Consider the following 25,443-nt stretch of genomic DNA (forward strand, 5'->3'; position numbering starts at 1 on the left):
TGGTCAACAGCCATACAGGTCACACTGAGGATGGACGTATAAACATACTTTAACAATGTTACAACTATGCGCCAAACTGTGAACCCACACCAAACAAGAATGACAAACACATTTCGGGAGAACATACGCACCGTAACACAACATAAAACCAACAGAACAAATACCCAGAACCCATTGCAGCACTAACTCTTCCGGGATGCTACAATACAGGATACAACCCCCGCCCCACCATCACAACCCCGCACCCCTCAACCCCGTCCTCCTCAACCTCCTCATGCTCTCTCAGGGAGAGCATGTAGAGCAGGGCTCGGCAACCCGCGGTGCGGCTCTTTGATCACTCTAATTTGGCTCATCTGCATAATTTCCGTCCCCCCTTCCCGATTATCCCGAGAGATCTTCCGAGTATAATGCCTCTCTCTGAAATTACCCGGGGCCAACATTCTCCGATTTTCTCCTAGTCGATAATAAAGAGGGCGTGCCCTGATGGGGAAGCTTTCACAGTCCTCTGAAACTTGTCATAGCATCTGCTTTTACACGCTATCTACGCGGCAGCCGGCCACACGTAGTATGCATCACATGACGGTGACTGCAAGGCATACTTACTCAACAGCCATACAGGTTACACTGAGAGTTGTGATATAAACAATTTTAACACTCTTGCTAATATGCGCCACACTGTGGACCCACACACCAAACAAGAATGACAAACACATTTCGGGAGAACATCCTCACTGTAGCACAACATAAACACAACAGAACAAATACCCAGAATCCCATGCATCCCTAACTCTTCCGGGTTACATTATACACCCCCGCGAGCACGAAACCCCACCCTCCCAACCTCAAGCGACGCACGGAGGGGGAAGGGAGGATTTGGTGCCAGCGGGGGTGTATGATGTAGCCCGGAAGAGTTAGGGATGCATGGGATTGTGGATATTTGTTCTGTTGTGTTTATGTTGTGTTACAGTGAGGATTTTCTCCAGAAATGTGTTTGACATTCTTGTTTGGTGTGGGTTCACAGTGTGGTGCATAATAGTAAGAGTGTTAAACTTGTTAATATCACAACTCTCAGTGTAACCTGTATGGCTGTCGAACAAGTATGCGTTGCAGTCGTCTGAGTGTGTCTAAGGTAGCCACATACGTCTCGTGGCTGGGCTGTGCTAGATATTTGTAAATGATGTAGAAGGCGTCAAAGGCAGCGCTTTTTAGCACGCCCGTATTAGTGTTGAAGGGCGAAAATCAGCAGATATCCGCGAGAATAGCCTCTATGAAATTCGGGAGTCTCCCGGAAAGTTTGGGAGGGTTGGCAAGTGTAATGCTGTCAAACCGTATTAATTCAAAACTCGCGGGTCGCACTAACATTAATTTTCATATTAAGGTGCCAGATGCCAGTCCGAGACCCCTGGTTAAAACATAGCACAGAGCAAAAAAACCAAAACTCTATATGCAGTGTTATTTCATTTTAAATTTCAAAAGAGTTTTGTGGCTCCCATTGTTATCTTTATCGTGTGAAACGGGTCAAAATGGCTCTTTGGGTGGTAAAGGTTGCCGATCCCTGATGTACAGCATGAACCAAATTCCAAGCTGCTGTTTTGAGGCATGTTAGAAAAAATAATGCACTTTGTCCATTATTGGACACCTCTAATTTGAAGTAATTAGACTGCTACATTCAGAGAAAAAAACAAACAAGTAAAGGGGTCCACTTACGCCTCCAACTCTTTCAAAATAGGCCCCGGCGCTCCCAAAGTGGATGAGCTGCTCGTTGAAGAACCAGGTGAACTTGAGGTCCAGCGTGGGGTCGTGGTACACCTGGCACGGCAGCACAATGCTCTCTCCCACGGTCACGTCCAGATGACCAGCCGGACTTGTGATCACAGTCGACTCTGCAAGCACGGAGCAGTGGTTTAGAAAAGTGCTTCATAGGTTATTTTCCTTTCATTCATGGTTGACTTAGCTTTTTTTGCATGGCTGTATGAATATAAATCTTTCTTCCTCAGCTCGCTTGCTTTTTCAACTTTATGCCTCATAAACATGTGACCAGAACTGCAAAAACATGCCACCTTTTAAACAAAATACAAGTCTTTTTTTTTTTTTTTTTTCAGTCAGTCAGATAGTCAGCCAACTCAGAATACATTACATTTGGTCTGCCAGTGAGCAAATATTGCATCTCTTAGGCGAGTTGTATAAATTAGAGGATGTTGCTATATGTCACTATACAGCTGCAGCGGTATAGAAACAACAAACTTGCATTTCACTTTTGGCACTTTCTGCATCAACATAATCTTTCACATGCCTCACATGTCATTGAATGGCCTGGAGATAACACAGCAAAGGTCGAAAGTCCAGTCCGCGGCAAATTATGTATGCATGTCATAAGCGTCTAATAGACAATGGAGTCAATGCAGCATGTCAGGGGGAGTAAAGGTCTATATTCAGCTCTGTCAAAACAAGGCAGGTTGTTTATCTCAGAGCGGCTAAGGAGAGCTGGCTGATTGTGGCAGTGCATTCTAGGTGAGTCCGTGGAAAGTTTCAGACCTAGATGCAAAATGAGAGCAACTTTCTGTCCCTGATAGCAGAGCTGCCACACAAATTTCCTGTTATGACTGCGGGGGTAATCACAAATTGGCTCCCTTATTCACAACATACAGTACTCCTCTGCACTTGATAATCCTCATTCGATACAGTCCCGTTTTTCGCAACACAGAACAGACATTTTTTGTAACCTGGATTTTAATAATTCCATCAAAATTTGCATAGAAATTGCTGCAAATGGCGCGGTCACGCCTCAGTCTGCTCCTTCTGACCAAGTGGCGCCTAAATGCTATGTTTGCAGTTTAATTTCTCATTTGAGATGAACGCAGCGCTGACATGAACTCCTGATGCAATCACAAGAATGATTTACAACCTGGAAGCAGTGGATATTGGATAATAGAGTTAACTAGAATTAGCCAAACAGAAAAATGAAGCTGCGAACCCAAAAAGATGGAATTATTCAAGTTAATTAGTTGCATTGAGCCCTTTATTCATGTGGTGGATGGCATCAAAACCTGTTTTATTATATGTGATAAAGTTTTCTCTGGACACAACCCATGATGAATATTCTATGAGGTATATTATTAAGGAGTATAAGAGCCACACAGAAAATAAACATTTCAAATTTGGATTAACTTTGATTAATCAAATTAATTACATAATTTAACCTTAAAAAAGACAATAATTTGTCACGAATGCAATTTTACTTTCAGAATGTCATACACAATCATTGTTTAAATGTTTACTAGAATGTACCGGATTTTCCGAACTATAAACCGCTATCATTTTTCCCAAGCTTTGATTCCTGCGGCTTTTGCGGCCGTGATTGTTTTGTATTCAACAAATACCTTTCATATTACACGAGACAGACACTGAAAAAGGGTGGACATTCCTGCAGTCAGCATGCCGACTGCACGCTCCCTCAATACGTGTGACATTAGTGGCATTGGGGACGGCGTGGCGCGGTTGGGAGAGTTGCTGTGCCAGCAACCTGAGGGATCCTGGTTCAATCCCCACATTTTACCATCGCAGTCACGTCTGTTGTGTCCTTGAGCAAGACACTTCACCCTTGCTCCTGATGGGCCCTGGTTAGCGCCTTGCATGGCAGCTCCCGCCATCAGTGTGTGTGTGAATGGGTGAATGTGGAAATAGTATCAAAGCGCTTTGAGTTCCTTTAAAAAGGTAGATAAGCGCCATACAAATATAACCCATTTACCATTGTGCTGTGTGATAAAAATGCACATTTCAGACTAGCCATTTATTGTGGGCAGCCTCAGGCACACCGGTGCAATAATCATGCTGTTTAATCAGCATCTTGTTATGCCACATCTGTGAGGTGGGATGGATTATCTTGGCAAAGAAGAAATGCTTACTAACTCAGGTTTAAACAGATTTAAGGACAATATTAACAGGTCTTTAGTGTGTATAGTAAACGTTTTACATTTTTGAGTTCCATCCAGCCATCCAATTTCTGCCCCTTGTCCCGTTTGGGGTTGCGGGGGGTGCTGGAGCCTATCTCACCTGATTTTGGGCAGAAGGCGGGGTACATCCTGGACAAGTCTCCACCTCATCACAGGGCCAACACAGATAGACAAAATTGTTTTGTTTATATTTTTGTTCAGTGTATATATATATATATATATATATATATATATATATATATATATATATATATATATATATACACATACATACATACATATATATATATATATATATATATATATATATCCATCCATCCATTTTCTACCGCTTATTCCCTTTCAGGGTCGCGGGGGGCGCTGGCGCCTATCTCAGCTACAATCGGGCGGAAGGCGGGGTAAACCCTGGACAAGTCGCCACCTCATCGCAGGGCCAACACAGATAGACAAAATTGTTTTGTTTATATTTTTGTTCAGTGTATATATATATATATATATATATATATATATATATATATATATATATATACACATACATATATATTAGGGAAGTTAAAGTGGCAGCTTGGTGGCAGAGGGGTTAGTGCGTCTGCCTCACATTACGGAGGTCCTGAGTAGTCCTGGGTTCAATCCCAGGCTCGGGATTTTTTTTAATTAAAAAAATGGGGGGCACAAAGTCAAAATTGGACTTTTTTATAAAAAAACATTATGTAAACTGTCGGGTCAATGCATGCCAAGACACCATCTCAAACGCTACACTACACATTGGGTTTAACTACATATTGTGTAAATTATTTTATAAAATGTTCTAATGAGTCCTCAATTACAGAAAGATTAGCAGACTGGATATTACATGTTATTAATCAATAGAGAAGATGCTTAGAGGGCGCCAACTTTCCAATGTATTCTACATGGTATATCCTTCTCATACTTAATGACGTAATTACGTACATACGTAACACATACACACGTAATAGTTTTAAATGTTGTTAGCTAACAATAGCGATTTGTATAGCTAACGTTAGCTCTCATTGAACGTATATTCTATCACAAAAACAACATAACTGGAAATTGTTGGTTGCTTCTCTTGGACTGCTTTTGTTTGTGTGCACGCGCTCAATCTGTGCACGTGTTGACGAGACCAGGTGATATACACCAATCGTTTTATTTGGGCCGGAAAAAAAGTTTCACTGCATAAACTTTGTAATTGTGAAAAATATAGACAATTTAAAAAAAAAAGTGTTCTGTTAAACCATTAATTGTAACATGAGTGAGACAGTGGTGATCTTGTTATATCTTTTGCTTTGAAAAATGTTACTGTGAGGATTTTGTAAACAGTACCTTTCAGACCTTGTCATGCAGAGATGTACTATTAACTTGTCCAACTTACAATGTACAGAATATCAGAATCATTTATTTAGGTAGAAACATCACATTTTACAGGACCAAACATCTTTGACAACCAAAGCGTGATCATAAAAATCCAAATTTTGTTTTAGCAAAGCGTGAAACTGGTGTCTAAACACGTTGTAGCTTATCTTCTGCATGCAAGAACTCCTAAAGCAAAACATCCAATTCTGTATTTTTACAAAATATCAAACCTGGCAAGACACCAACACATTGCATGTCATTTTTTATTTTATTTTCTTCATTAAAAGCATGTTTGTGCTTTTAGTATCGAGCTGCTTCAAAAACATAATGTTTAAAACACATTTAATAAAGCAAATTAATTGTCTATATATATTTTTAATTACAGCAAGGTGGTCTTGCTGCCGGGCCTTAGGCCTGTCGCACCTCCACCGGTGCCTGTGGTGACTGTGCATGCCAGGGGCGTCCTCTTCCCTGAGCCAGGCCTAAGCCTGACCGCATACCAGAAAAGGTTTTGCTGCAGGGTCTTCAGCTGGGGACCACCTCTCATTGATGTTTCGCCCCTTAGCCCAGAACATCTCCCGGTGGCGGGGCAGTGAACAGGGACGTCTTCCTGACAACCCCTGCAGCAAAACCTACTTAGATGTTGCTCCCCAAGCCTTGTCACGTCGTTTCAGCCAGAGCCAGTGGCTAGCTTTCTCTGCTGCTTCTGAAAGCTCCTTGGTGGATCTGCTCAGGGTGGCTCCACGCAGTCCCAAGTCCCTGAGCAGGCGTGGTGTTGTCCTGCCCACAAAGCCTCTGGCTCCCACCTCCACCGGATACAGCCTCACACTCCATCCACTTTCTCTACACTCTGTGACCAGGTCTGCGTATTTTGCCTTCTTTCTCTCGTAAGCAGCTTCCAGTCCCTCGTCCCATGGCACTATCAGCTCAATCAGTACTACTGACTTCACAGCTTCAGACCACAGCACCACACCTGGTCTTAAGGTGGTGCTGCATATCTCCTATGGGAACTGTAGCTGCCTACCAAGGTCCACTTCCATCTTCCACGCTGCCCCTGGTGTTAACAATTTGGCGGGTGGTCTCTTGCTGGGATGTGTCACAGGTTCCCCCTGCCTTTGGAAGTGGATCCTGCATTGGCGTTCTGCTGGACTCTGGTGGTTTGCCTCCTGCCGACTTTTCTCCAGCACCTCTGCCAGCTTGTTGAGTACTTGGTCGTGCCGCCATCTGAGCCGACCCTGTGTCAGAGACATTTTGCAGCCTGAAAGAACATGCTGAAGTGAGGCATTGATGGTCCCGCAGAGGTCGCAGGATTGTTCTGTGCCAAGCCATTGGTGGAGGTTTTTAGGGCTCGGGAGAGTGTCGTATGTTGCCCTGATGAGGAAACTGAGCCGAGCCTGTGGTAGTTTCCAGAAATCTGCCCAGCTGATTGCTCGGCTCGAGACACCCTTCCAAGTTGTCCACCTCCCCTGCTGCCCTTGTGCCACAGACCTTACTCTAAGCTCCTCCTGCTCAATCCTGGTGACCTCAGCAACAACAAGGTCCTTCCTCTCCTTCCTGCCTGCCTTAGACCATAGGATTGGTGGATCGTTCCATCCAAGGCCTGCCCGGCCTGTTTGGACCATGCCCACGACTTCTTGATGTTGCAGTCTCCCTATCGCCTTCTGGACCTCCTCCTTGGACCTCCACTTCCTTCCAGTCTCAACTCTGGCATTTGCATCCGCCACTGCCCTGTCGGAGGAGTCCCTTAACTCCATCACCAGCGTTGCCTTCTCTTGCCGGTAGCCCAGGGTGATAGATTTAAGGGGTAGCTGGAGTGAGTTCCATCCATACAGGCCAGCAGCTGAGAAGCACCGTGGCAGGCCAAGCCATTTTCGGATGAAAGAGTTGGCTTTGGATTCCATCCGACTTACGGCAGATGACGTGACTTCACACAGTTTCATAGGCCACATCATCCTTGGGTACAGGGTGAAGTGATAACACCACAGCTTGTATTTCCCAGGTAGCTGGCTTGCATCGATCTTAGACAGGCCCTCTGAAAGCTGCTGGAGAATGATTTTTCCCATGTCCTTGTCTGAGAGACCAGGTGTATAGAGTCTTCCCAGGCTTTGGATGGGCTGATCCACAATGCGTGGGATGTCTTCTCCGCTCATGGTGAAGGTGACTCGGTCGTTTCTCTCCCCCTTTCGCATTGAGAGGGTCCTTGACTTCTGAGCCTTGAACTTCATCCTGGCCCAGGTGATCAGCTCATCCAGCCTCTTAAGTAGTCTGGATGTGCATGGGGTGGTTCGTAGCAGGCAGGTGATGTCGTCCATATAGCTCCTTAGGTAGCCTCTGGCCTTCAGGCAGCCGGACACCACCCACCTGCCTTGCCCCGATCAGGATGACCTCGAAAGCTGTCACGAAGAGGATGGGTGAGATGGAGCATCCCATTGCGATCCCTACCTCCAGTTGTTGCCAGCCAGTGATCACATTCTTCAGTGCAAAGCACATGTGCATGTCCTGGAAGTAGATCTTGATCATGGTCCTGATGTTATCTGGGATGTAGAAGAATTCCATGATATAGTCTATGAGCAGGTGTGGCACTGACCCATAGGCATTGGCTAGATCTAACCATATGACGTGCAGATCTTTCTTCTCCCTCTTGGTGGTCTGGATCTGTTCCCAAATGATTGCCGCATGCTCTACGCAACCAGGAAAACCTGGAATCCCGGCTTTCTGGCAGCTGGTGTCAATGTAGTTGTTCTCCGTGAGGTAGGTAGTCATTCTTCTCGCCATCACAGAAAAGAAGACTTTTCCCTCCACATTCAGTAGGGCTATGCTCCTAAACTGCTCGATGGTCTTAGCATTCTGTTGTTTGCGAATGGAAACTGCCACTGCCCTCTGCCATTCGGATGGTATGGTCTGCTGCGTCCAGGCGATTCTCATCAGGGTCCATAACAGCTTCAACACTCCTGGGCAGTTCTTATACAGCCTGTACGGTATTCCGTTCGGGCCTGGTGTTGAAGCAGATCTTGCCCGCTGGATCTTGGGTGGTGATGTATCAAACATGGCTGATGGTTCTGAGGGTCTGGGCACATACCCTGGGGAGCCTAGCGGGATGTTCCTTGCTGGGTCACTATATATGTATATATATATATATATATATATATATATATATGTACGTATATATATATATATATATATATATATATATATATATATATATATATATATATATATATATATATATATATATATATGTATATATGTATGCCCTTTGAGACACTAGTGATTTAGGGCTATATAAGTAAACATTGATTGATTGATTGATATATATATATATATATATATATATATATACACACATACATACATACACAAAATATACATATATATATATATATATATATATATATACATACATACATATATGTACATGTATACAAACCCCGTTTCCATATGAGTTGGGAAATTGTGTTAGATGTAAATATAAACAAAATACAATCATTTGTAAATCCTTTTTAAACCATATTCAATTGAATGCATTACAAAGACAAGATATTTGATGTTCAAATTCCATCCATCCATCCATTTTCTACCGCTTATTCCTTTCGGGGTTGCGGGGGGTGCTGGCGCCTATCTCAGCTACAATCGGGCAGAAGGCGGGGTACGCCCTGGACAAGTCGCCACCTCATCACAGGGCCAACACAGATAGACAGACAACATTCACACTCACATTCACACACTAGGGCCAATTTTAGTGTTGCCAATCAACCTATCCCCAGGTGCATGTCTTTGGAAGTGTGAGGAAGCCGGAGTACCCGGAGGGAACCCACACATTCACGGGGGCTTCACGGTGGCAGAGGGGTTAGTGCGTCTGCCTCACTATACGAAGTTCCTGCAGTCCTGGGTTCAAATCCAGGCTCGGGATCTTTCTGTGTGGAGTTTGCATGTTCAAATTCATTAACTTTATTTTTTGCTAATAATAATTAACTTTGAATTTTATGGCTGCAACACGTGCCAAAGTAGTTGGGAAAGGGCATGTTCACCACTGTGTTAAATCACCTTTTCTTTTAACAATACTCAATAAACGTTTGGGAACTGAGGAAACTAATTGTTGAAGTTTTGAAAGTGGAATTATTTCCCATCCTTGTTTTATGTAGAGCTTCAGAGGTTCAACAGTCTCCACCGTCGTATTTTACGCTTCATAATGCGCCACACATTTTCGATGGGTGACAAGTGTGGACTGCAGGCGGGCCAGAAAAGTACCCACACTCTTTTTTCACAAAGCCACGCTGTTGTAACACGTGCTGAATGTGGCTTGGCATTGTCTTGCTGAAAAAGCAGGGGCATCCATGGAAATGACGGCGTTTAGATGGCAGCATATGTTGTTCCAAAACCTGTATGTACCTTTCAGCATTAATGGTGCCTTCACAGATGTGTAAGTTACCCATGCTTTGGGCACTAATGTGGTATTTTAGGCTTCATAATCCGCAACACATTCTCAATGGGAGACAGGTCTGGACTACAGGCAAGCCAGTCTAGACTTGGCATTGTCTTGCTGAACTAAGCAAGGGCGTCCATGATAACGTTGCTTGGATGGCAGCATATGTTGCTCCAAAAGCTGTATGTACCTTTCAGCATTAATGGTGCCTTCACAGATGTGTACGTTCCCCATGCCTTTGCCACTAGTACACCCCATACCTTCACAAATACTGGCATTTCAACTTTGCACCTAGAACAGTCCTGATGGTTCTTTTCCTCTTTGGTCCGGAGGACACGATGTTCACAGTTTCCAAAAAACATTTTGAAATGTGGACTCGTCAGACCACAGAACACTTTTCCACTTTGCATCAGTCCATCTTAGCTGAGCTCGGGCCCAGCGAAGCCGGCGGCGTTTCTGGATGTTGTTGATAAATGGCTTTGGCTTTGCATAGTAGAATTTTAACTTGCACTTACAGATGTAGCAACAAACTGTAGTTACAGGTTTTCTGAAGTGTTCCTGAGCCCATTAGGTGATATCCTTTAGAGATTGATGTCGCTTTTTGATGCAGTACCGCCTGAGGGAACGAAGGTCCGTTATATCACCGCTTACGTGCAGTGATTTCTCCAGATTCTCTTAACCTTTTGATGGTATTACGGACCATGGATGGTGAAACTCCTAAATTCCTTGCAATAGCCCGTTTAAAAATGTTATTTTCAAACTGTTTGACGATTTGCTCACGCATTTGTTCACAAAGTGGTGACCGTTTCCCAATCCTTGTTTGTGAATGACTGAGGATATCACGGAAGCTGATTTTATACCCAATCATGGCACCCACCTGTTACTAATTAGCCAGCACACCTGTGGGATGTTCCAAATAAGTGTTTGATGAGAATTCCTCAACTTTATCAATATTTATTGCCACCTTTCCCAACTTCTTTGTCACGTGTTGCTGGCATCAAATTTTAAGGTTAATGATTTGCAAAAAAAAAAGTGTTTATGAGTTTGAACATCAAATATGTTGTCTTTGTAGCATATTCAACTGAATATGGGTTGAAAATGATTTGCAAATCATTATATTCCGTTTTTATTTACATCTAACACAATTTACCAACTCATATGGAAACAGGGTTTGTATATTATATATATATATGCACATATATATATATGTTTATACCTACATATACATAAATGTATACACACACACACACACACACACATATATATATATATATATATATATATATATATATATTATATATATATATATATATATATATATATATATAAATATATATATATATATATATATATATATATATATATATATATATATATATATATATATATATAGATATATATATACTAGAGATGCGCGGATAGGCAATTATATCATCCGCAACCGCATCACCAAGGTCGTCATCCACCTGCCGTCCACCCGAACCATCATTTTATCAGAACCGCAACCGCCCACCCATTGAAATACATAATAGGTTGGCCACCTTTACCACTCAAAGAGCTATTTAAACCCGTTTCACAGAGTAAAGAAGACAATTGGAGCTGCTAACGTTCTCGCAAATAACAATGATGATCATCCTGATGACAAGAATAAGGGCGTGCTGTGAAGCCATTGCCTTTGACACCTTCAACAACATATACAAGCCAATTGTTAGTCCAGCAACATGTTGTATGCCGCTTCCGCAATCACACGTACAAGATTGAAAGGCATACTGGGTGATACAGAGTACACTGATGGTTGTGATATAAACAATTTTAACACTCTTACTAATATGCGCCATGCTGTGAAGCCACACCAAACAAGAATGACAAACACATTTCGGGAGAACATCCTCACAGTAACACAACATAAACGCAACACACAAAATACCCATAATCCTTTGCATCCGTGACACTTCCAGAATATATTTAACACCCCCGCGCCCCCAACCCCGTCCACCTTACCGATGCACGGGGGTGTGTGGGGGGTGGCGGGGTTTGCTGCTAGCGGGGTGTATATAATAGTTAGGTTGTGTCATGGATACAAATGATTCTGGGTATTTGTTGCATTTATGTTGGGACGGGGTGGCGCAGTGGGATAGTGCCCGTGCGCAACCCGAGGGTCACTGGTTCAAATCCCACCTAGTACCAACCTCGTCACGTCCGTTGTGTCCTGAGCAAGACACTTCACCCTTGCTCCTGATGGGTGCTGGTTGGCGCCTTGCATGGCAGCTAACCCTCCATCAGTGTGTGAATGTGTGTGTGAATGGGTAAATGTGGAAGTAGTGTCAAAGCGCTTTGAGTACCTTGAAGGTAGAAAAGCGCTATACAAGTACAACCCATTTATTTACTGGGAGGATGTTCTCCCGAAATGTGTTTGTCATTCTTATTTGGTGTGGCTTCACAGCGTGGCGCATATTACTGAGAGTGTTAAAATTGTTTATATCACAACCATTATAGTACTCTGTGTAACCATGTATGCCTTGCAGTCATGTGCGTGTGTCTGCGTAAGCCACACACATGTTGCTGGACTGACAAGCAGATCGTACATGCTGTAGAAGGCGACAAAGTCAATGGCTTCATAGCAGGCCCTTATACTTATTAACTGGGTGACTGCCGGCAGTCATTCTAGGGAATGTTTGCGTCTCCTATTGTCTTCTTCGCTTTGTGACCCGGGTCCTAAATGGCTCTTTGAATGGTAAAGGATACCGATCCCTGAACCATGTATATCAAATATTTTCTAAATGGTTCAACCGCCACCCGCCCGAATCTATCCGTGGATGAGACCGCAAACCGCGCATCTCTAATATATATACAGTATGTATATATATACATATATATATATATATATATATATATATATACTCTAATATATATACAGTATATATATATATATATATATATATATATATATATATATATATATATATATATATATATATATATATATATATAGTATATATGTATTGGGATGCAACTCAGTATTCTTCTTCCTCCAAACACAACGAGTTGAGTTTATACCAAAATGGATACATGGATAATACAGCAGAGGATTGGGAGAATGTCATGTGGGCAGATGAAAAATAGAACTTTTTGGTACAAACTCAACTCGTCATGTTTGGAGGAAGAAGAATACTGAGTTGTATCCCAAGAACACCATACCCACTGTGAAGCATGGGGGTGGAAACATCATGCTTTGGGGCTGTTTTTCTGCTAAGGGGACATGACGATTAATCCGTGTTAAGGAAAGAATGAATGGGGCCATGTATCTTGAGATTTTGAGCCAAAACCTCCTTCCATCAGTGAGAGCTTTGAATGGTTGACCAAATACTTATTTTCCACCCAAATTTACAAATAAATTATTTAAAATTCCTACAATATCAATTCCTGGATTTTTTTTTCACATTCTGTCTCTCACAGTTGAAGTGTACCTATGATGAAAATTACACACCTCTGTTATCATTTTAAGTGGGAGAACTTGCACAATCGGCGGCTGACTAAAGACTTTTTTGCCCCACTGTATATAGATGTATATTATATATATATATATATATATATATATATTTTTTTTTATTCAAATGTATTTTTTATGTTATGTCACCCTGTCCTCCTAAAGCCAAGTGAAAAGCACAGAAGAGCACCATGCAAATTCTACCAAGCTGTTGACACGGCCACCGATGCCAGAAAAACCTTACTATTACGACCATAGTGAAGTGAAGTGAAGTGAAGTGATTTATATTTATATAGCACTTTTCTCTAGGGACTCAAAGCGCTTTACATAGTGAAACCCATTATCGAAGTTACATCTGAACCGGTGGATCATAAAGTGATTCATTTCGTAAACTTAATTGTAAAGAGATATGCGTCGGAAGAATAGGTGGGCTGTGAAATCGTTATTAGCAATTTAAAGTGGATGTGAAGAGGAATCACCAATAAGCACTTAAATAGGGTACAGTTGTTAACTAAGCCCTTTGGGAATCCCACAGGGAATCATGAAGAGTTGGTTTGAGCATGTGTCTGTAGAGCAATCATTTTCCAGTGTGCCTTGTTGTCATTATCACTGTGTTATCTTTCATGTTATTCTGTACAGACAGAGTTTAAAGAGGGTAATATTATTATTTTCTACATTTGAAACACTACCTTGTGGTCTACGTCAGGGGATCCTAAGCTTTTTGACTTCGGGGTCCAACTTTTCCACCAAAAATGGGCCCACGGCCCATTCTAATATTAACACCGAATTAATAATATCACTCTTGACTTGAATGATAAACAATAATTATAGCTAACCTACTTACAGTTTAACAGGATACACCTTGTCAAATAATATGAAAGCATTTGTTAATCGCAATGATTATTATCAAGGCTTTGGTCAGGCGGATTAAAAAAATAAATATACTGCAAAAGAACGGATTCATAAAACTGATGAAATATACATTTACATACAATCATTGGTAAAATAAATACATTATAGCAAAATCGATAATATATGTTCCTTAACTAAACTGTTGATAAAATCAAAGTAATCACTTTATTCATACTTTTCCACTTAAACTTCTCTCTGACTTTAGCTCGAGGCGTCTTGTTTGTTTCTTTACTGTCATTACTGCCACATGTGGTAATAAAGTGTATTACAACTGATTACCGCTCCGGTCCAGAGGAAACACAGACGATACATTTTTGGTTACCCTTAAGCAGGCGCCCTCGGCCCAACAATAGGCTTTGGCTCTATGGTTAAAAAAACACTGGTCTACATCACATGTAATGGGGGTTCTTTGGACCATATTTTACATTGATTAGGTTTTACATCTTCAAGCTGCTTTTTGACCATCTCTTCAGGATGCACCGTTTTGTGGGCGGTCTCATTTACATGGCTCCACTTCGACTGCGTCTTCTCCCCGTCTGAGATTACTGACAGATATACGTTAGAACTGAAGTGAAGTGAATTATATTTATATAGCGCTTTTCTCTAGTGACTCTAAGCGCTTCACATAGTGAAACCCAATATATAAGTTACATTTAAACCAGTGTGGGTGGAACTGGGAGCAGGTGGGTAAAGTGTCTTGCCCAAGGACACAACGGCAGTGACTAGGATGGCGGAAGTGGGAATCGAACCTGCAACTCCCAAGTTGCTGGCACAACCACTCTACCAACCGAGCTATGCCGCCCCAACTATATGCTAAGTTAATTAGAAATGGCAACAACAGATGATGTATGAGACAGTCTGCCCCACATTTAGAGGATAGTGAAAAAGAAGGAGCTTATTGACTACAAAGGCGGTCTCGCGCAAAACTCTTCGGGTAAAACATTACCATATGTGGAGATATCCGCTGACGTCACCTATTAGAAAAACGGCTAGTTTGGAGCAAGTATGAAGGAAAGCAACTTTTTTTTGGTTTATAAAAATATCCACCATGCCTCCATGGTTGGATTTCAAATTTTGGGACTTCTGAAGATGGTTTTGCATAATAGGTCCCCTTTAATGAGTGGCGTAATTTTTCAGTCATGTACAAATTACATTATTGCTACTTTTGGAGGTAATGTGACACCCTTAGGAAGAATGGTTGATGCTATAAATCTTATTAATAGCACTGGGGCCTCCTGTGTCAAATGTGTTATACAAGATGTGTATGCTATTGGGTTGATTTTCAAATGGGCCCGCGGATCAGATCTGTCCTGAGGAGGTATAACATACGGACCCTTTAGAACAGCAGTCTCAAACATGCGGCCCGCGGGCCAATTGCGGCCCACGAGACGTTATTTTGCACCCTGCACCTTAATGTGAAAATTTAATGTTGGTGAGGCCCACGAGTTTTATATGAATGGCACAAAACATCATACTTGCATAACCTCGATTTTTCAGGGAGAGTCTCAATTTTCTGTGCACCACCGAGGGTAATCATTCTCCCAAATTTCACCTTAACAACAATATTAAGGGGACAGCGTGGAGGCACTGTCCTTCGAGTCCTCTACAACCTGTATAAACAGCGTGCCAGTTTAGCCACATGTTGTATTTGACTTCTGTAGACGTAATGAGCGACTGCAAGGTATAGTTGATCAACAGCCATACAGGTCACACTGAGGGTGGCCGTATAAACAAGTTTAACACTGTTAAAAATATGTTCCACAATGTGAACCCACACCAAACAAAAATGACAAACCCATTTTGGAAGAACATCCGCACTGTAATACAACATAAACACAACAGAACAAATACCCAGAATCCCATGCAGCCCTAACGCTTACGGGCTACAATATACACCTCCATTGCCCCCAAACCCGCCCCCTATTGTACTGTTTGAATGGTGGAAAAGCGGACAAGACGGCAGATTGTAGAGGACGCAGTGCAATCACGGCACGCCCTTAATATTGTTGTCCGGGTGATAACTGAGACAATAATTGCCACGGGAGATTGTCGGGAGGGGCACTGATATACGGGTGTTTCCCGGAAAGATCATGAGAGTTGGCAAGTATGTTGCAAGGGCGGGAAAGCCATTCAAAGAAGGTGAATTCATTAAAAAGTGCATGTTAGATTTTTTTAGGACATCTTTTCTTGCGACCCAGCCTCACTCAGTTTCTGCATCCAGTGGCCCCCAGGTAAATTGAGTTTGAGATCCCTGCTTTAGAAGACGTATAAGGGGCATTCACACATTGCTGTTTAGATGGCGATATGACAATCCAAAAACCGTGTTAACAACGAACACAAAACATGGTCATCTGTCTAACTCTAAAAAAACGATAAAATTATGTTAAAACTTTTATGGCGGTTTGAAATGGGCTATGTTCAAAACCGCCTTTCACCTTGTAAAGGAAAGAAAGGCAGTTTTGTGGTTAGAAAGTCCGCCCTGAGATTGGTAGATCTGAGATTGGTGAGTTCAAACCCCGGCCGAGTCATACCAAAGACATTACAAATTGGACCCATTACCTGCCAGCTTGGCACTCAGGATCAAAAGTTCAAATTGGGGGTCAAATCACCAAAATTATTCCCGAGCGCGGCCACCGCTGCTGCTCACTGATCCCCTCACCTCCCAGGGGGTGGAACAAGGGGATGGGTCAAATGCAGAGGGTAATTTCACCACACCAAGTGTGTGTGTGACTATCAGTGGTTCTTTAAATTTAACTTAACACCGACATAATCTGCCAGTCACATTTTCCTCCCGGACATTCATAACGTGAACACGGTAACTTCACGGCGGTGGCAGAGGTAAATACGGAACCATTACGAGCTCATTAGGGAGCGACGTAAGGCACTGTGGTAGATAAGGAGTAGAGGGCGGAGGACTATGCCACGTTTTGGGGAGATCAGTGGTATATTACTGAGCCATGTTGAGAAAAGCTTTCCGCCATTGCTAGTAAGCTTCTTTACAGTGTTTTGAGAAACGCCACAAATTGCCTTTTAAACGTGAAATGTGTGAACGGCCCATATAACTCATTACATAGCAGAGGAGTTTCATTTAGATGACTTCGAAAAAGCCTTTGAGCATCAACTAATTAGTTTAGTTCAGTTTAGTCTTTATTTGAAGGAACAATGCACAGAGACATTGAGCTCAAAGACAGATATGTACTGCACCAGATTATACCTAAATAGCTAATTTCCATGAGCAGTCCCTGGCTACCTAATTGGATTGTATATCAGTCTCACAGAATGAGGCGCGATGTGTGAGAAGAGACGACTATAAGTGAGCAAACTTAGGTCATGAGATTTTTGTTTGATTTACAACTAAGCATTAAGTAATTGGCATGAAACACAAAGGGCCTCATTTACTAAGATATAAATACCACGCGCGATAGACATCCTGTACAATCTATAAAATAGCCTGTACTATTAGTGGGTGTGGTGCATGTGATCTACTAACACTACGCGTGCAATTGGAAAATGGTGCAGTGTCTCATATACAGTAAATAAGGACTTTGCGTGTACTAGTGTTGTCCCGATACCAATATGTTGGTACCGGTACCAAGATGTATTTCGGTACCGGTACCAAAATGTATTTCGGTACTTTTCGGCACTTTTCTGAATAAAGGGGGCCACAAAAAATTTAATTATTGGCTTTATTTGACCAAAAAATCTTACGGTACATTAAACATATGTTTGTTATTGCAAGTTTGTCCTTAAATAAAATAGTGAACATATAAGACAATTTGTCTTTTAGTAGTAAGTAAGCAAATAAAGACTAATTTAGCTGCTGACCTATGCAGTAACATATTGTGTCATTTATCATTCTATATTTTTGTCAAAATTATTAAGGACACTGCGATGAGGGGGCGACTTGTCCAGGGTGTACACCGCCTTCCGCCCAATTGTAGCTGAGATAGGCACAAGCGCCCCCCGCCACCCCAAAGGGAATAAGCGGTAGAAACTCGATGGATGGATGGATTATTAAGGACAAGTGGTAGAAGATGAATTAGTCATCTGCTTGTACATTTACTGTTAATATCTGTTTTTTTTCCCTGTTTCAACATGTTCTATCTACACTTCTTTTAAAGGCCTACTGAAATAAGATTTTCTTATTTTAACGGGGATAGCAGGTCCATTGTATGTGTCATACTTGATCATTTCGCGATATTGCCATATTTTTGCTGAAAGGATTTAGTAGAGAACATTGACGATAAAGTTCGCACATTTTTGGTCGCTAATAAAAAAGCCTTGCATGTACCGGAAGTAGCAGACGATGTGCGCGTGACGTCACTGGTTGTAGAGCTCCTCACATCCGCACATTGTTTACAATCATGGCCACCAGCAGCTAGAGCGATTCGGACCGAGAAAGCGACAATTTCCCCATTCATTTGAGCGAGGATGAAAGATTTGTGGATGAGGATAGTGAGAATGAAGGACTACAAGAAAAAATAAATAAATAAACATAAAAGACGAGGGCAGTGTGAGCGATTCAGATGTTATAGACACATTTACTAGGATCATTCTGAAAAATCCCTTATCTGCTTATTGTGTTACTAGTGTTTTAGTGAGATTATATAGTTATACCTGAAAGTCAGAGGGGTGTGGTGACCACCAGTGTCTCTGAGTAAAGCCACGGAGGAGCCAAGAGAGTCGCAGCTGCCTCTTTGACAGCTGCAGGAGGGACGACACTAGCTCCGCTCATGTCTACGGCAAGAGCCGACTTATTACCACAATTTCCTCACCGAAACCTGCCGGTTGACATGTGGTAGAGAACTATGTTCGCTGGACCGCTCTGATCCATATTAAAGCTTCACCGTCATCTTTAGGGAATGTAAACAAAGAAACAACGGCTGTGTTTGTTTTGCTGCAGCCGACCGCAATACACCGCTTTCCACCAACATCTTTCTTCTTTGTAGTCTCCATTATCAATTGAACAAATTGCAAAAAATTCAGCAACACAGATGTCAAGAATACTGTGTAATTATGCGATTAAAGCAGACTTCTTATAGCTTGGATCGGGCTGGAAGAACATGTCCGCTACAACCGGTGACGTCACGCGGACGCGCCATCATTCCGCGACATTTTCAACAGGATACTTCGCGGGAAATTTCAAATTGCAATTTAGTAAACTAAAAAGGCCGTATTGGCATGTGTTGCAATGTTAATATTTCATCATTGATATATAAACTATCAGACTGCGTGGTGGGTAGTAGTGGGTTTCAGTAGGCCTTTAAAATGTAATAATCACTTATTCTTCTCTTGCTTGATATTTTACATTAGTTTTGGATGATATCACAACTTTGGATATCAATCCGATACCAAGTAGTTACAGGATCAGACATTGGTCATATTCAAAGTTCTCATGTGTCCAGGGACATATTTCCTTAGTTTATAAATTAAAAAAAAGAACAAAATAAAATGTCGTCATGCTAAAAAATATCAATGTATTTATAGTAGTATTGACTAGATGCACTCTTGTACTGGTATCATTACAGTAGATGTTAGGTGTAGATCCACCTATGGCGTTTTTTTATATTGTAGCGTCCAGGAAGAGTTGGTGCTGCAGGGAATTTTGGGATTTTTTTTCTGTAGTGTTTGTTGTGTTGCGGTGCAAATATTCTCCCAGAAATGTGTTTGTCATTGTTGTTTAGTATGATTTCACTACATGACACGTTTATGACAGTGTTGGCGTTGTTCATACGGCCACGCTTAGTGTGACATGTATGGCTATTGAGTAAGTATGCGCTTCATTCACTTGTGTGTAGAGTATTCAAAGTTAAGTTGATCATCGCCTAAATGGTCAATGATCGGACATGGTGAAATCTTGTCTTGAAATTGTCAACTATGGACCCATTTTAATATTATCATGACTCTGGTGTGCTGAGGTGTGTAATGAAGCATGGATAGCAATCACTTATCCTAAGTGGTTGATACTTGACACAGACGTACTTGACTTCTCTTCATGGTGACAATGAGTTGTAATTTCGAGGCGGTTAAAACACTGCGGACTGCGGACAGACATTGGCCGCTAGCAAGCTAGCTATGTGTGGAGGGAGATGTGGCCAGCGCTGCCTGCAGTAGCAAAGGTCACCACTTCTGTCCATGGTGCTGAGGAAAGAGCACCATCAGACAGGGCCGTGACAGTGCTTACGGCGAGACACAGCTGGCAGGTGATTAGATTTCACAGGTGGTACGTGTTAATCTAATCATCTGTTGTCTTTAACAGTAAGCGGCCGGGAGCAGGAGGGGAGAGGGGATACGGATGTGGCTGAAAAGTCGCGTCCTGCTGGAGATAAAAAATTGGTTAAAGATTAATAACACCTTGTTAGAACCTGCACGCTTGGCTCCTGTGCCATGTCTGACAGTGGGACTGCGAGGATCCAACTTCCAAACCATGTCTTAAAGCCGACGTGACGACGACGGGTGGGGGACCTGTACTTTTTAGAGGCGGTATAGTACCAAATATGATTCATTTGTATCGCGGTACTATACTAATACCGGTACACTGAACAAACCTAGCGTTTACAATACGGTGCATCACCCCGGGGACACTCATTTACTGAGCATTAATTTTATCATGCTCCTACCTGTGGGGTTTTGCTGTGTTTTCAAATGAAGAGTGGATATTTAACACTGTTTATGAGCATTTTAGAAGCAGGTGTGCAGTTCAGTTCAGTTTATTCATTTATAAAGCAAATTTAAAAAAACAACCCCGGTTGGCCAAAGTGGTGTACAGACATAAGAAAAGGGGCACTTAGTGTCACTAACATGAATTGATTAACGTGGACCCCAACTTAAACAAGTTGAAAAACTTATTCGGGTGTTGCCATTTAGTGGTCAGTTGTACGGAATATGTACTGTGCAATCTACTAACAAAAGTTTCAATCAATCAATCAGTCACATTTACATTGTAACACGGTTTGATGAATAAAATACAGTAGTGAAGTATACTTTAAAAGAAATGCAGAATATATCACCTAAAATACTAAAATGTAATAAATAAAAAAAAAAAAAAGAAGGATAAAACAAGAAATAAAAACAACTAAGATATCCTATCCACCTGGTTTTGAATGCCAGGGAGTAAAAATAAGTTTTTAGCCTCTATTTAAATTGTCTCAGAGACTGGGAGGACCTACAATATAATGGATGGTTGTTGAACATTGAAAAGGCTCAATCTCCTCTCGTTTTTAGCCAGGGCATTTGTAATGACAACAATTTTTTTTCTTACCGCTGAAAGTGCATGGAAGAGAGACTGCACTTACTCCGCCCAAGACGCAAAAAAAATGCATACTTAAATAAGTTTTTCTCATATAAGAAATATTTTAATAATATATATTCTACGTGAAAAAAAAAAGTTATTAAGATCTAAAGCAGCGGTTATCAACCTTTTTTCAGTGATGTATCCCCTGTGAAATTTTTTTTAATTCAAGTACCCCCTAATCAGAGCAAAGCATTTTTGGTTGAAAAAAAAGAGATAAAGAAGTAAAATACAGCACTATGTCATCAGTTTCTGATTCATTACATTGTATGACAGTGCAAAATATTGCTCATTTGTAGTGCACTTTCTTGAACTATTTGGAAAAAAAGATATAAAAATAACTGAAAACGTGTTATTTTATATAAATAAATACATAGTGCTGTATTTATTTATTTTTTTCAAATAGTTCAAGAAAGACCACTACAAATGAGCAATATTTTGCACTGTTACGAAACAACTAAAAACTTTTACTGCGATAAGTTGGCGACTTGTCCAGGGTGTAATCCGCCTTCCGCCCGATTGTAGCTGAGATAGGCACCAGCGCCCCCCGCGACCCCAAAGGGAATATGCGGTAGAAAATGGATGGATGGATAAAAACTTGTTGAAGAATAAACAAGTGATTCAATTATAAATAAAGATTTCTACACATAGAAGTAATCATCAACTTAAAGTGTCCTGTTTGGAGATTGTAATAGAGATCCATCTGGATTCATCAACTACATTCTAAACATTTCTTCACAAAAAAAGAAATCTTTAACATCAATATTTATGGAACATGTACACAAAAAAATCTAGCTGTCAACATTGAATATTGCATTGTTGCATTTTTTTTTCAGTTTATGAACTTACATTCATATTGTGTTGAAGTATTACCTAATGAATACATTTATAAAGGAAATTTGATTTTTTGCTATTTTTAGAATATATAGAAAAAATCTCACGTACCCCTTGGCATACCTTCAATACCCCTAGGGGTACGCGTACCCCCATTTGAGAACCACTGATCTAAAGGACACCAAATCGCATCAATTGAATTTGTTTTAATCTGCCCCTTAAGTCCTCTAGCTGCTATAAAATTATAACATGATGTTGCTGAATAAAAAATGTATCTCATGACCAAAATGTTAGGATGGAGGATTCTTGTCCGTCTGCAGCCGTGTGTAGAACTGTCACGTTCTTTTCACATGTGTAAATAAAACGCAAAATAGCGCCCACAAAACGGCAATGAGTGTTGATCAATCACATTACGAGTAATAATTATATTGGCATCATTTACTCCCAGTATTGTGGGTGTTTTGAGGATGGGCATATGTTTGGATTGCATGCCTCTTTGTAATAATAATAATAATAATAATAATAATAATAATAATAATAATGGATTAGATTTATATCGCGCTTTTCTATTGTTATATACTCAAAGCGCTCACAGAGAAGTTGGAACCCATCATTCATTCACACCTGGTGGTGGTAAGCTACATCAGTAGCCACAGCTGCCCTGGGGTAGACTGACGGAGGCGTGGCTGCCAGTTTGCACCTACGGCGCCTCCGACCACCACCAATCATTCATTCATCATTCATTCACCAGTGTGAGCGGCACCGGGGGCAAGGGTGAAATGTCCTGCCCAAGGACACAACGGCAGCGATTTGGATGTCAATAGGTGGGAAGCGAACCTGCAACCCTCAGGTTTCTGGCACGGCCGCTCTACCCACTACGCCATCCCTAAACAGATGCAGTCCACTTTGCACATCAGGTTTGCACGTGATTGAGTACACGCAAACCTTTAGTAATTCAAGCCCAAAGGGGAAGAGAGATCAACCAATCAAAATACAAAATAAACTTTTTACCTTTCACCAAAAGACTCCCGGCACTGCTTGCTACACCAAACTGGTTTCTGGCAACGCACGTGTAGAGACCAGCATCGGTTTTAGAAACATTGGAAATGCGAAGGCTTCCGTTATCCAACATGGTGATTCTGTGGATGACAAAGAGTATAGACATAGACGTTTATGAGGCGTATCTCATTATGCCCGTTGACAGTGCATCAGTGTTGTTTTAGGCAAATTAAAGTGAAACATAGCCCTGCTTGTGCGGACGTGCATGGCTGTCACTTCACATGTATTCAAACTGCATGAAATGAGCAAGTCCACTGTCCTTAAGCATTTCAAATTCAGCCTGAAGTTTATCTCGGCAAATTTTAATTGGCTTCCTGTACTACAGTGCGACATAAGGAGGACCTCAGCAATAAGTGTTACAGTTTGATTCCTCTGCAGTGACTTGATAAGAGTAATGCACAAGGACTTTACGAGGGACTCTACTCATACTGTGTAATTATATTTTAATTGTTAATATGTAAATTATTTCTACGGTCGTCAGTAAATACACAAACTGAGGCCAAACGCGTCTGCTCACCCTGTTCACTGTGTAATAATCGCAAATTAAAGCAGTTCCATTCCAGCAGTTCTACTGTATACATGACTTTGAATCCCTACTCTCCTCTTAAGAATTGAGGCAAACTAAGTCAAACCTTTTTGTGCCATGTAATGAATAAAAATGAATCATCAGACTCAAAAGTTGCAATGAAAACAGAAAGACAAAATATTAGGATCAACCCTGCAAGTTATTGAAAGTGATTCAATTATTTCTCATAAACATCTGTGCTGCCTGGCTGCGTGATAATAAAAGAAAACTGAGCCTCTGAAACAGATTGTCCCAGTAACCTACAACAACAACAAATACTCTTAGCGTCATCAGTCAAGCCTGGCAGATTTCATCTGCGGTAGAGAGTGTACTTGTGGCGCTTTACCTGTCAAACCGCTACTGTAGTGAAATCTCACTAGATATGACAGATGGAAAGTCAGCAATAAAGGTAGAACTTGTGCGATGTAGTGCAGATGATGCAAGTTCCTTGGATTGTTTGATGTAACACAAACTAGAAGCATTTAAGTCCCATCTTAAAACTCATTTGTATACTCTAGCCCAGGGGTAGGGAACCTATGGCTCGCGAGCCAGATGTGGCTCTTTTGATGACTGCATCTGGCTCTCGGATAAATCTGAGCTGACATTGCTTAACACAATAAGTAATAAATAATTCCACTTGTAATCAAAGTGTTAAAAATTTCGTTCAAAATATAAAACATTAATTTTTAATCCATCCATTCATTTTCTACTGCACCTGTTGAAGAAGTTGCATAATGGTAAGAAGTTATTTATTTATTATTGGTTAATGTGGGGCTTGCAATCCTGGGGGTTCTTCAGACCACCAAGCACTGACATGAGAGCCTGTTTCAGGGTTTAAATATTGTTTTATTTTTAAATAAGACTCTCGGTTGCTTTCCAGCAATTATCTTTTTCTCTTTCCTTCTCGCTTGCGCTCTGGCTCCAGCCCCAACCCCGTCTCTCTTCCTGGCTGCTGCGTATAACAGAGCGACAGGTGATTAGATAACAAGGCCCAGGTGGGCCGTCTACGGTCCTGGCACACCCCGCTTCGCTGCAGGCCTGCATGCCACGCCCCCTCCACAATTAGCTTCAGAATAATGTTATTAAAAAAATAAGAGACCTGTTATACTCTGCAAATGTTGGTCTTACTTAAAAATACACGTGTTTAGTTGTGTTCAGTGTTGAAAAAACTATTATATGGCTCTTACGGAAATACATTTTAAAAATATTTGGATTTTTGGCTCTCTCAGCCAAAAAGGTTCCCGACCCCTGCTCTAGCCTTTAAATAGACCTCCCTTTTAGACCAGTTGATCTGCCGTCTCTTTTCTGCTCCTTTGTGGAGAGGGTGGGCACAGATTAGGTGACAACGAATAAGTCGCTAGCTGTTCAAAGTCGGGACCCGGGTTGGACCACTCATCTGTGCATCAGTTGGGGACGTCTCTGCGCTGCTGACCTGTCTCCACTCAAGATGATCTCCTGCTGGCCCCACTATGGACTGGACTCTCACACGATGAACTTGATCCACTCAACGTTCATTGCACCGGTCGCCCAGGGGGGCTCCCCACATCT

At 41.5% G+C, this 25,443-nt stretch overlaps 1 protein-coding gene across 3 annotated transcripts in view; it reads right to left on the bottom strand.

The window, feature by feature from the left end:
* Positions 1-25,443, bottom strand: part of LOC133554752 (contactin-3-like) — a 246,167-nt gene that overhangs the window by 44,425 nt on the left and 176,299 nt on the right. For all 3 annotated transcript variants that reach the window (XR_009807197.1, XM_061903853.1, XM_061903854.1), the window contains exons 12-13: positions 23,283-23,410; positions 1,708-1,883 (exon numbers count right to left, since the gene is read on the bottom strand). Coding sequence is in view for 2 of the 3 variants with exons in the window: in XM_061903853.1 (XP_061759837.1) it covers positions 1,708-1,883; positions 23,283-23,410 (304 nt within the window). In the remaining variant the exon portion in view is untranslated. The remainder of the gene's footprint in view (positions 1-1,707; positions 1,884-23,282; positions 23,411-25,443) is intronic.

The sequence above is a fragment of the Nerophis ophidion genome, linkage group LG06 (genome assembly GCF_033978795.1).
Source record: "Nerophis ophidion isolate RoL-2023_Sa linkage group LG06, RoL_Noph_v1.0, whole genome shotgun sequence".
In the NCBI taxonomy this organism is placed as follows: domain Eukaryota; kingdom Metazoa; phylum Chordata; class Actinopteri; order Syngnathiformes; family Syngnathidae; genus Nerophis; species Nerophis ophidion.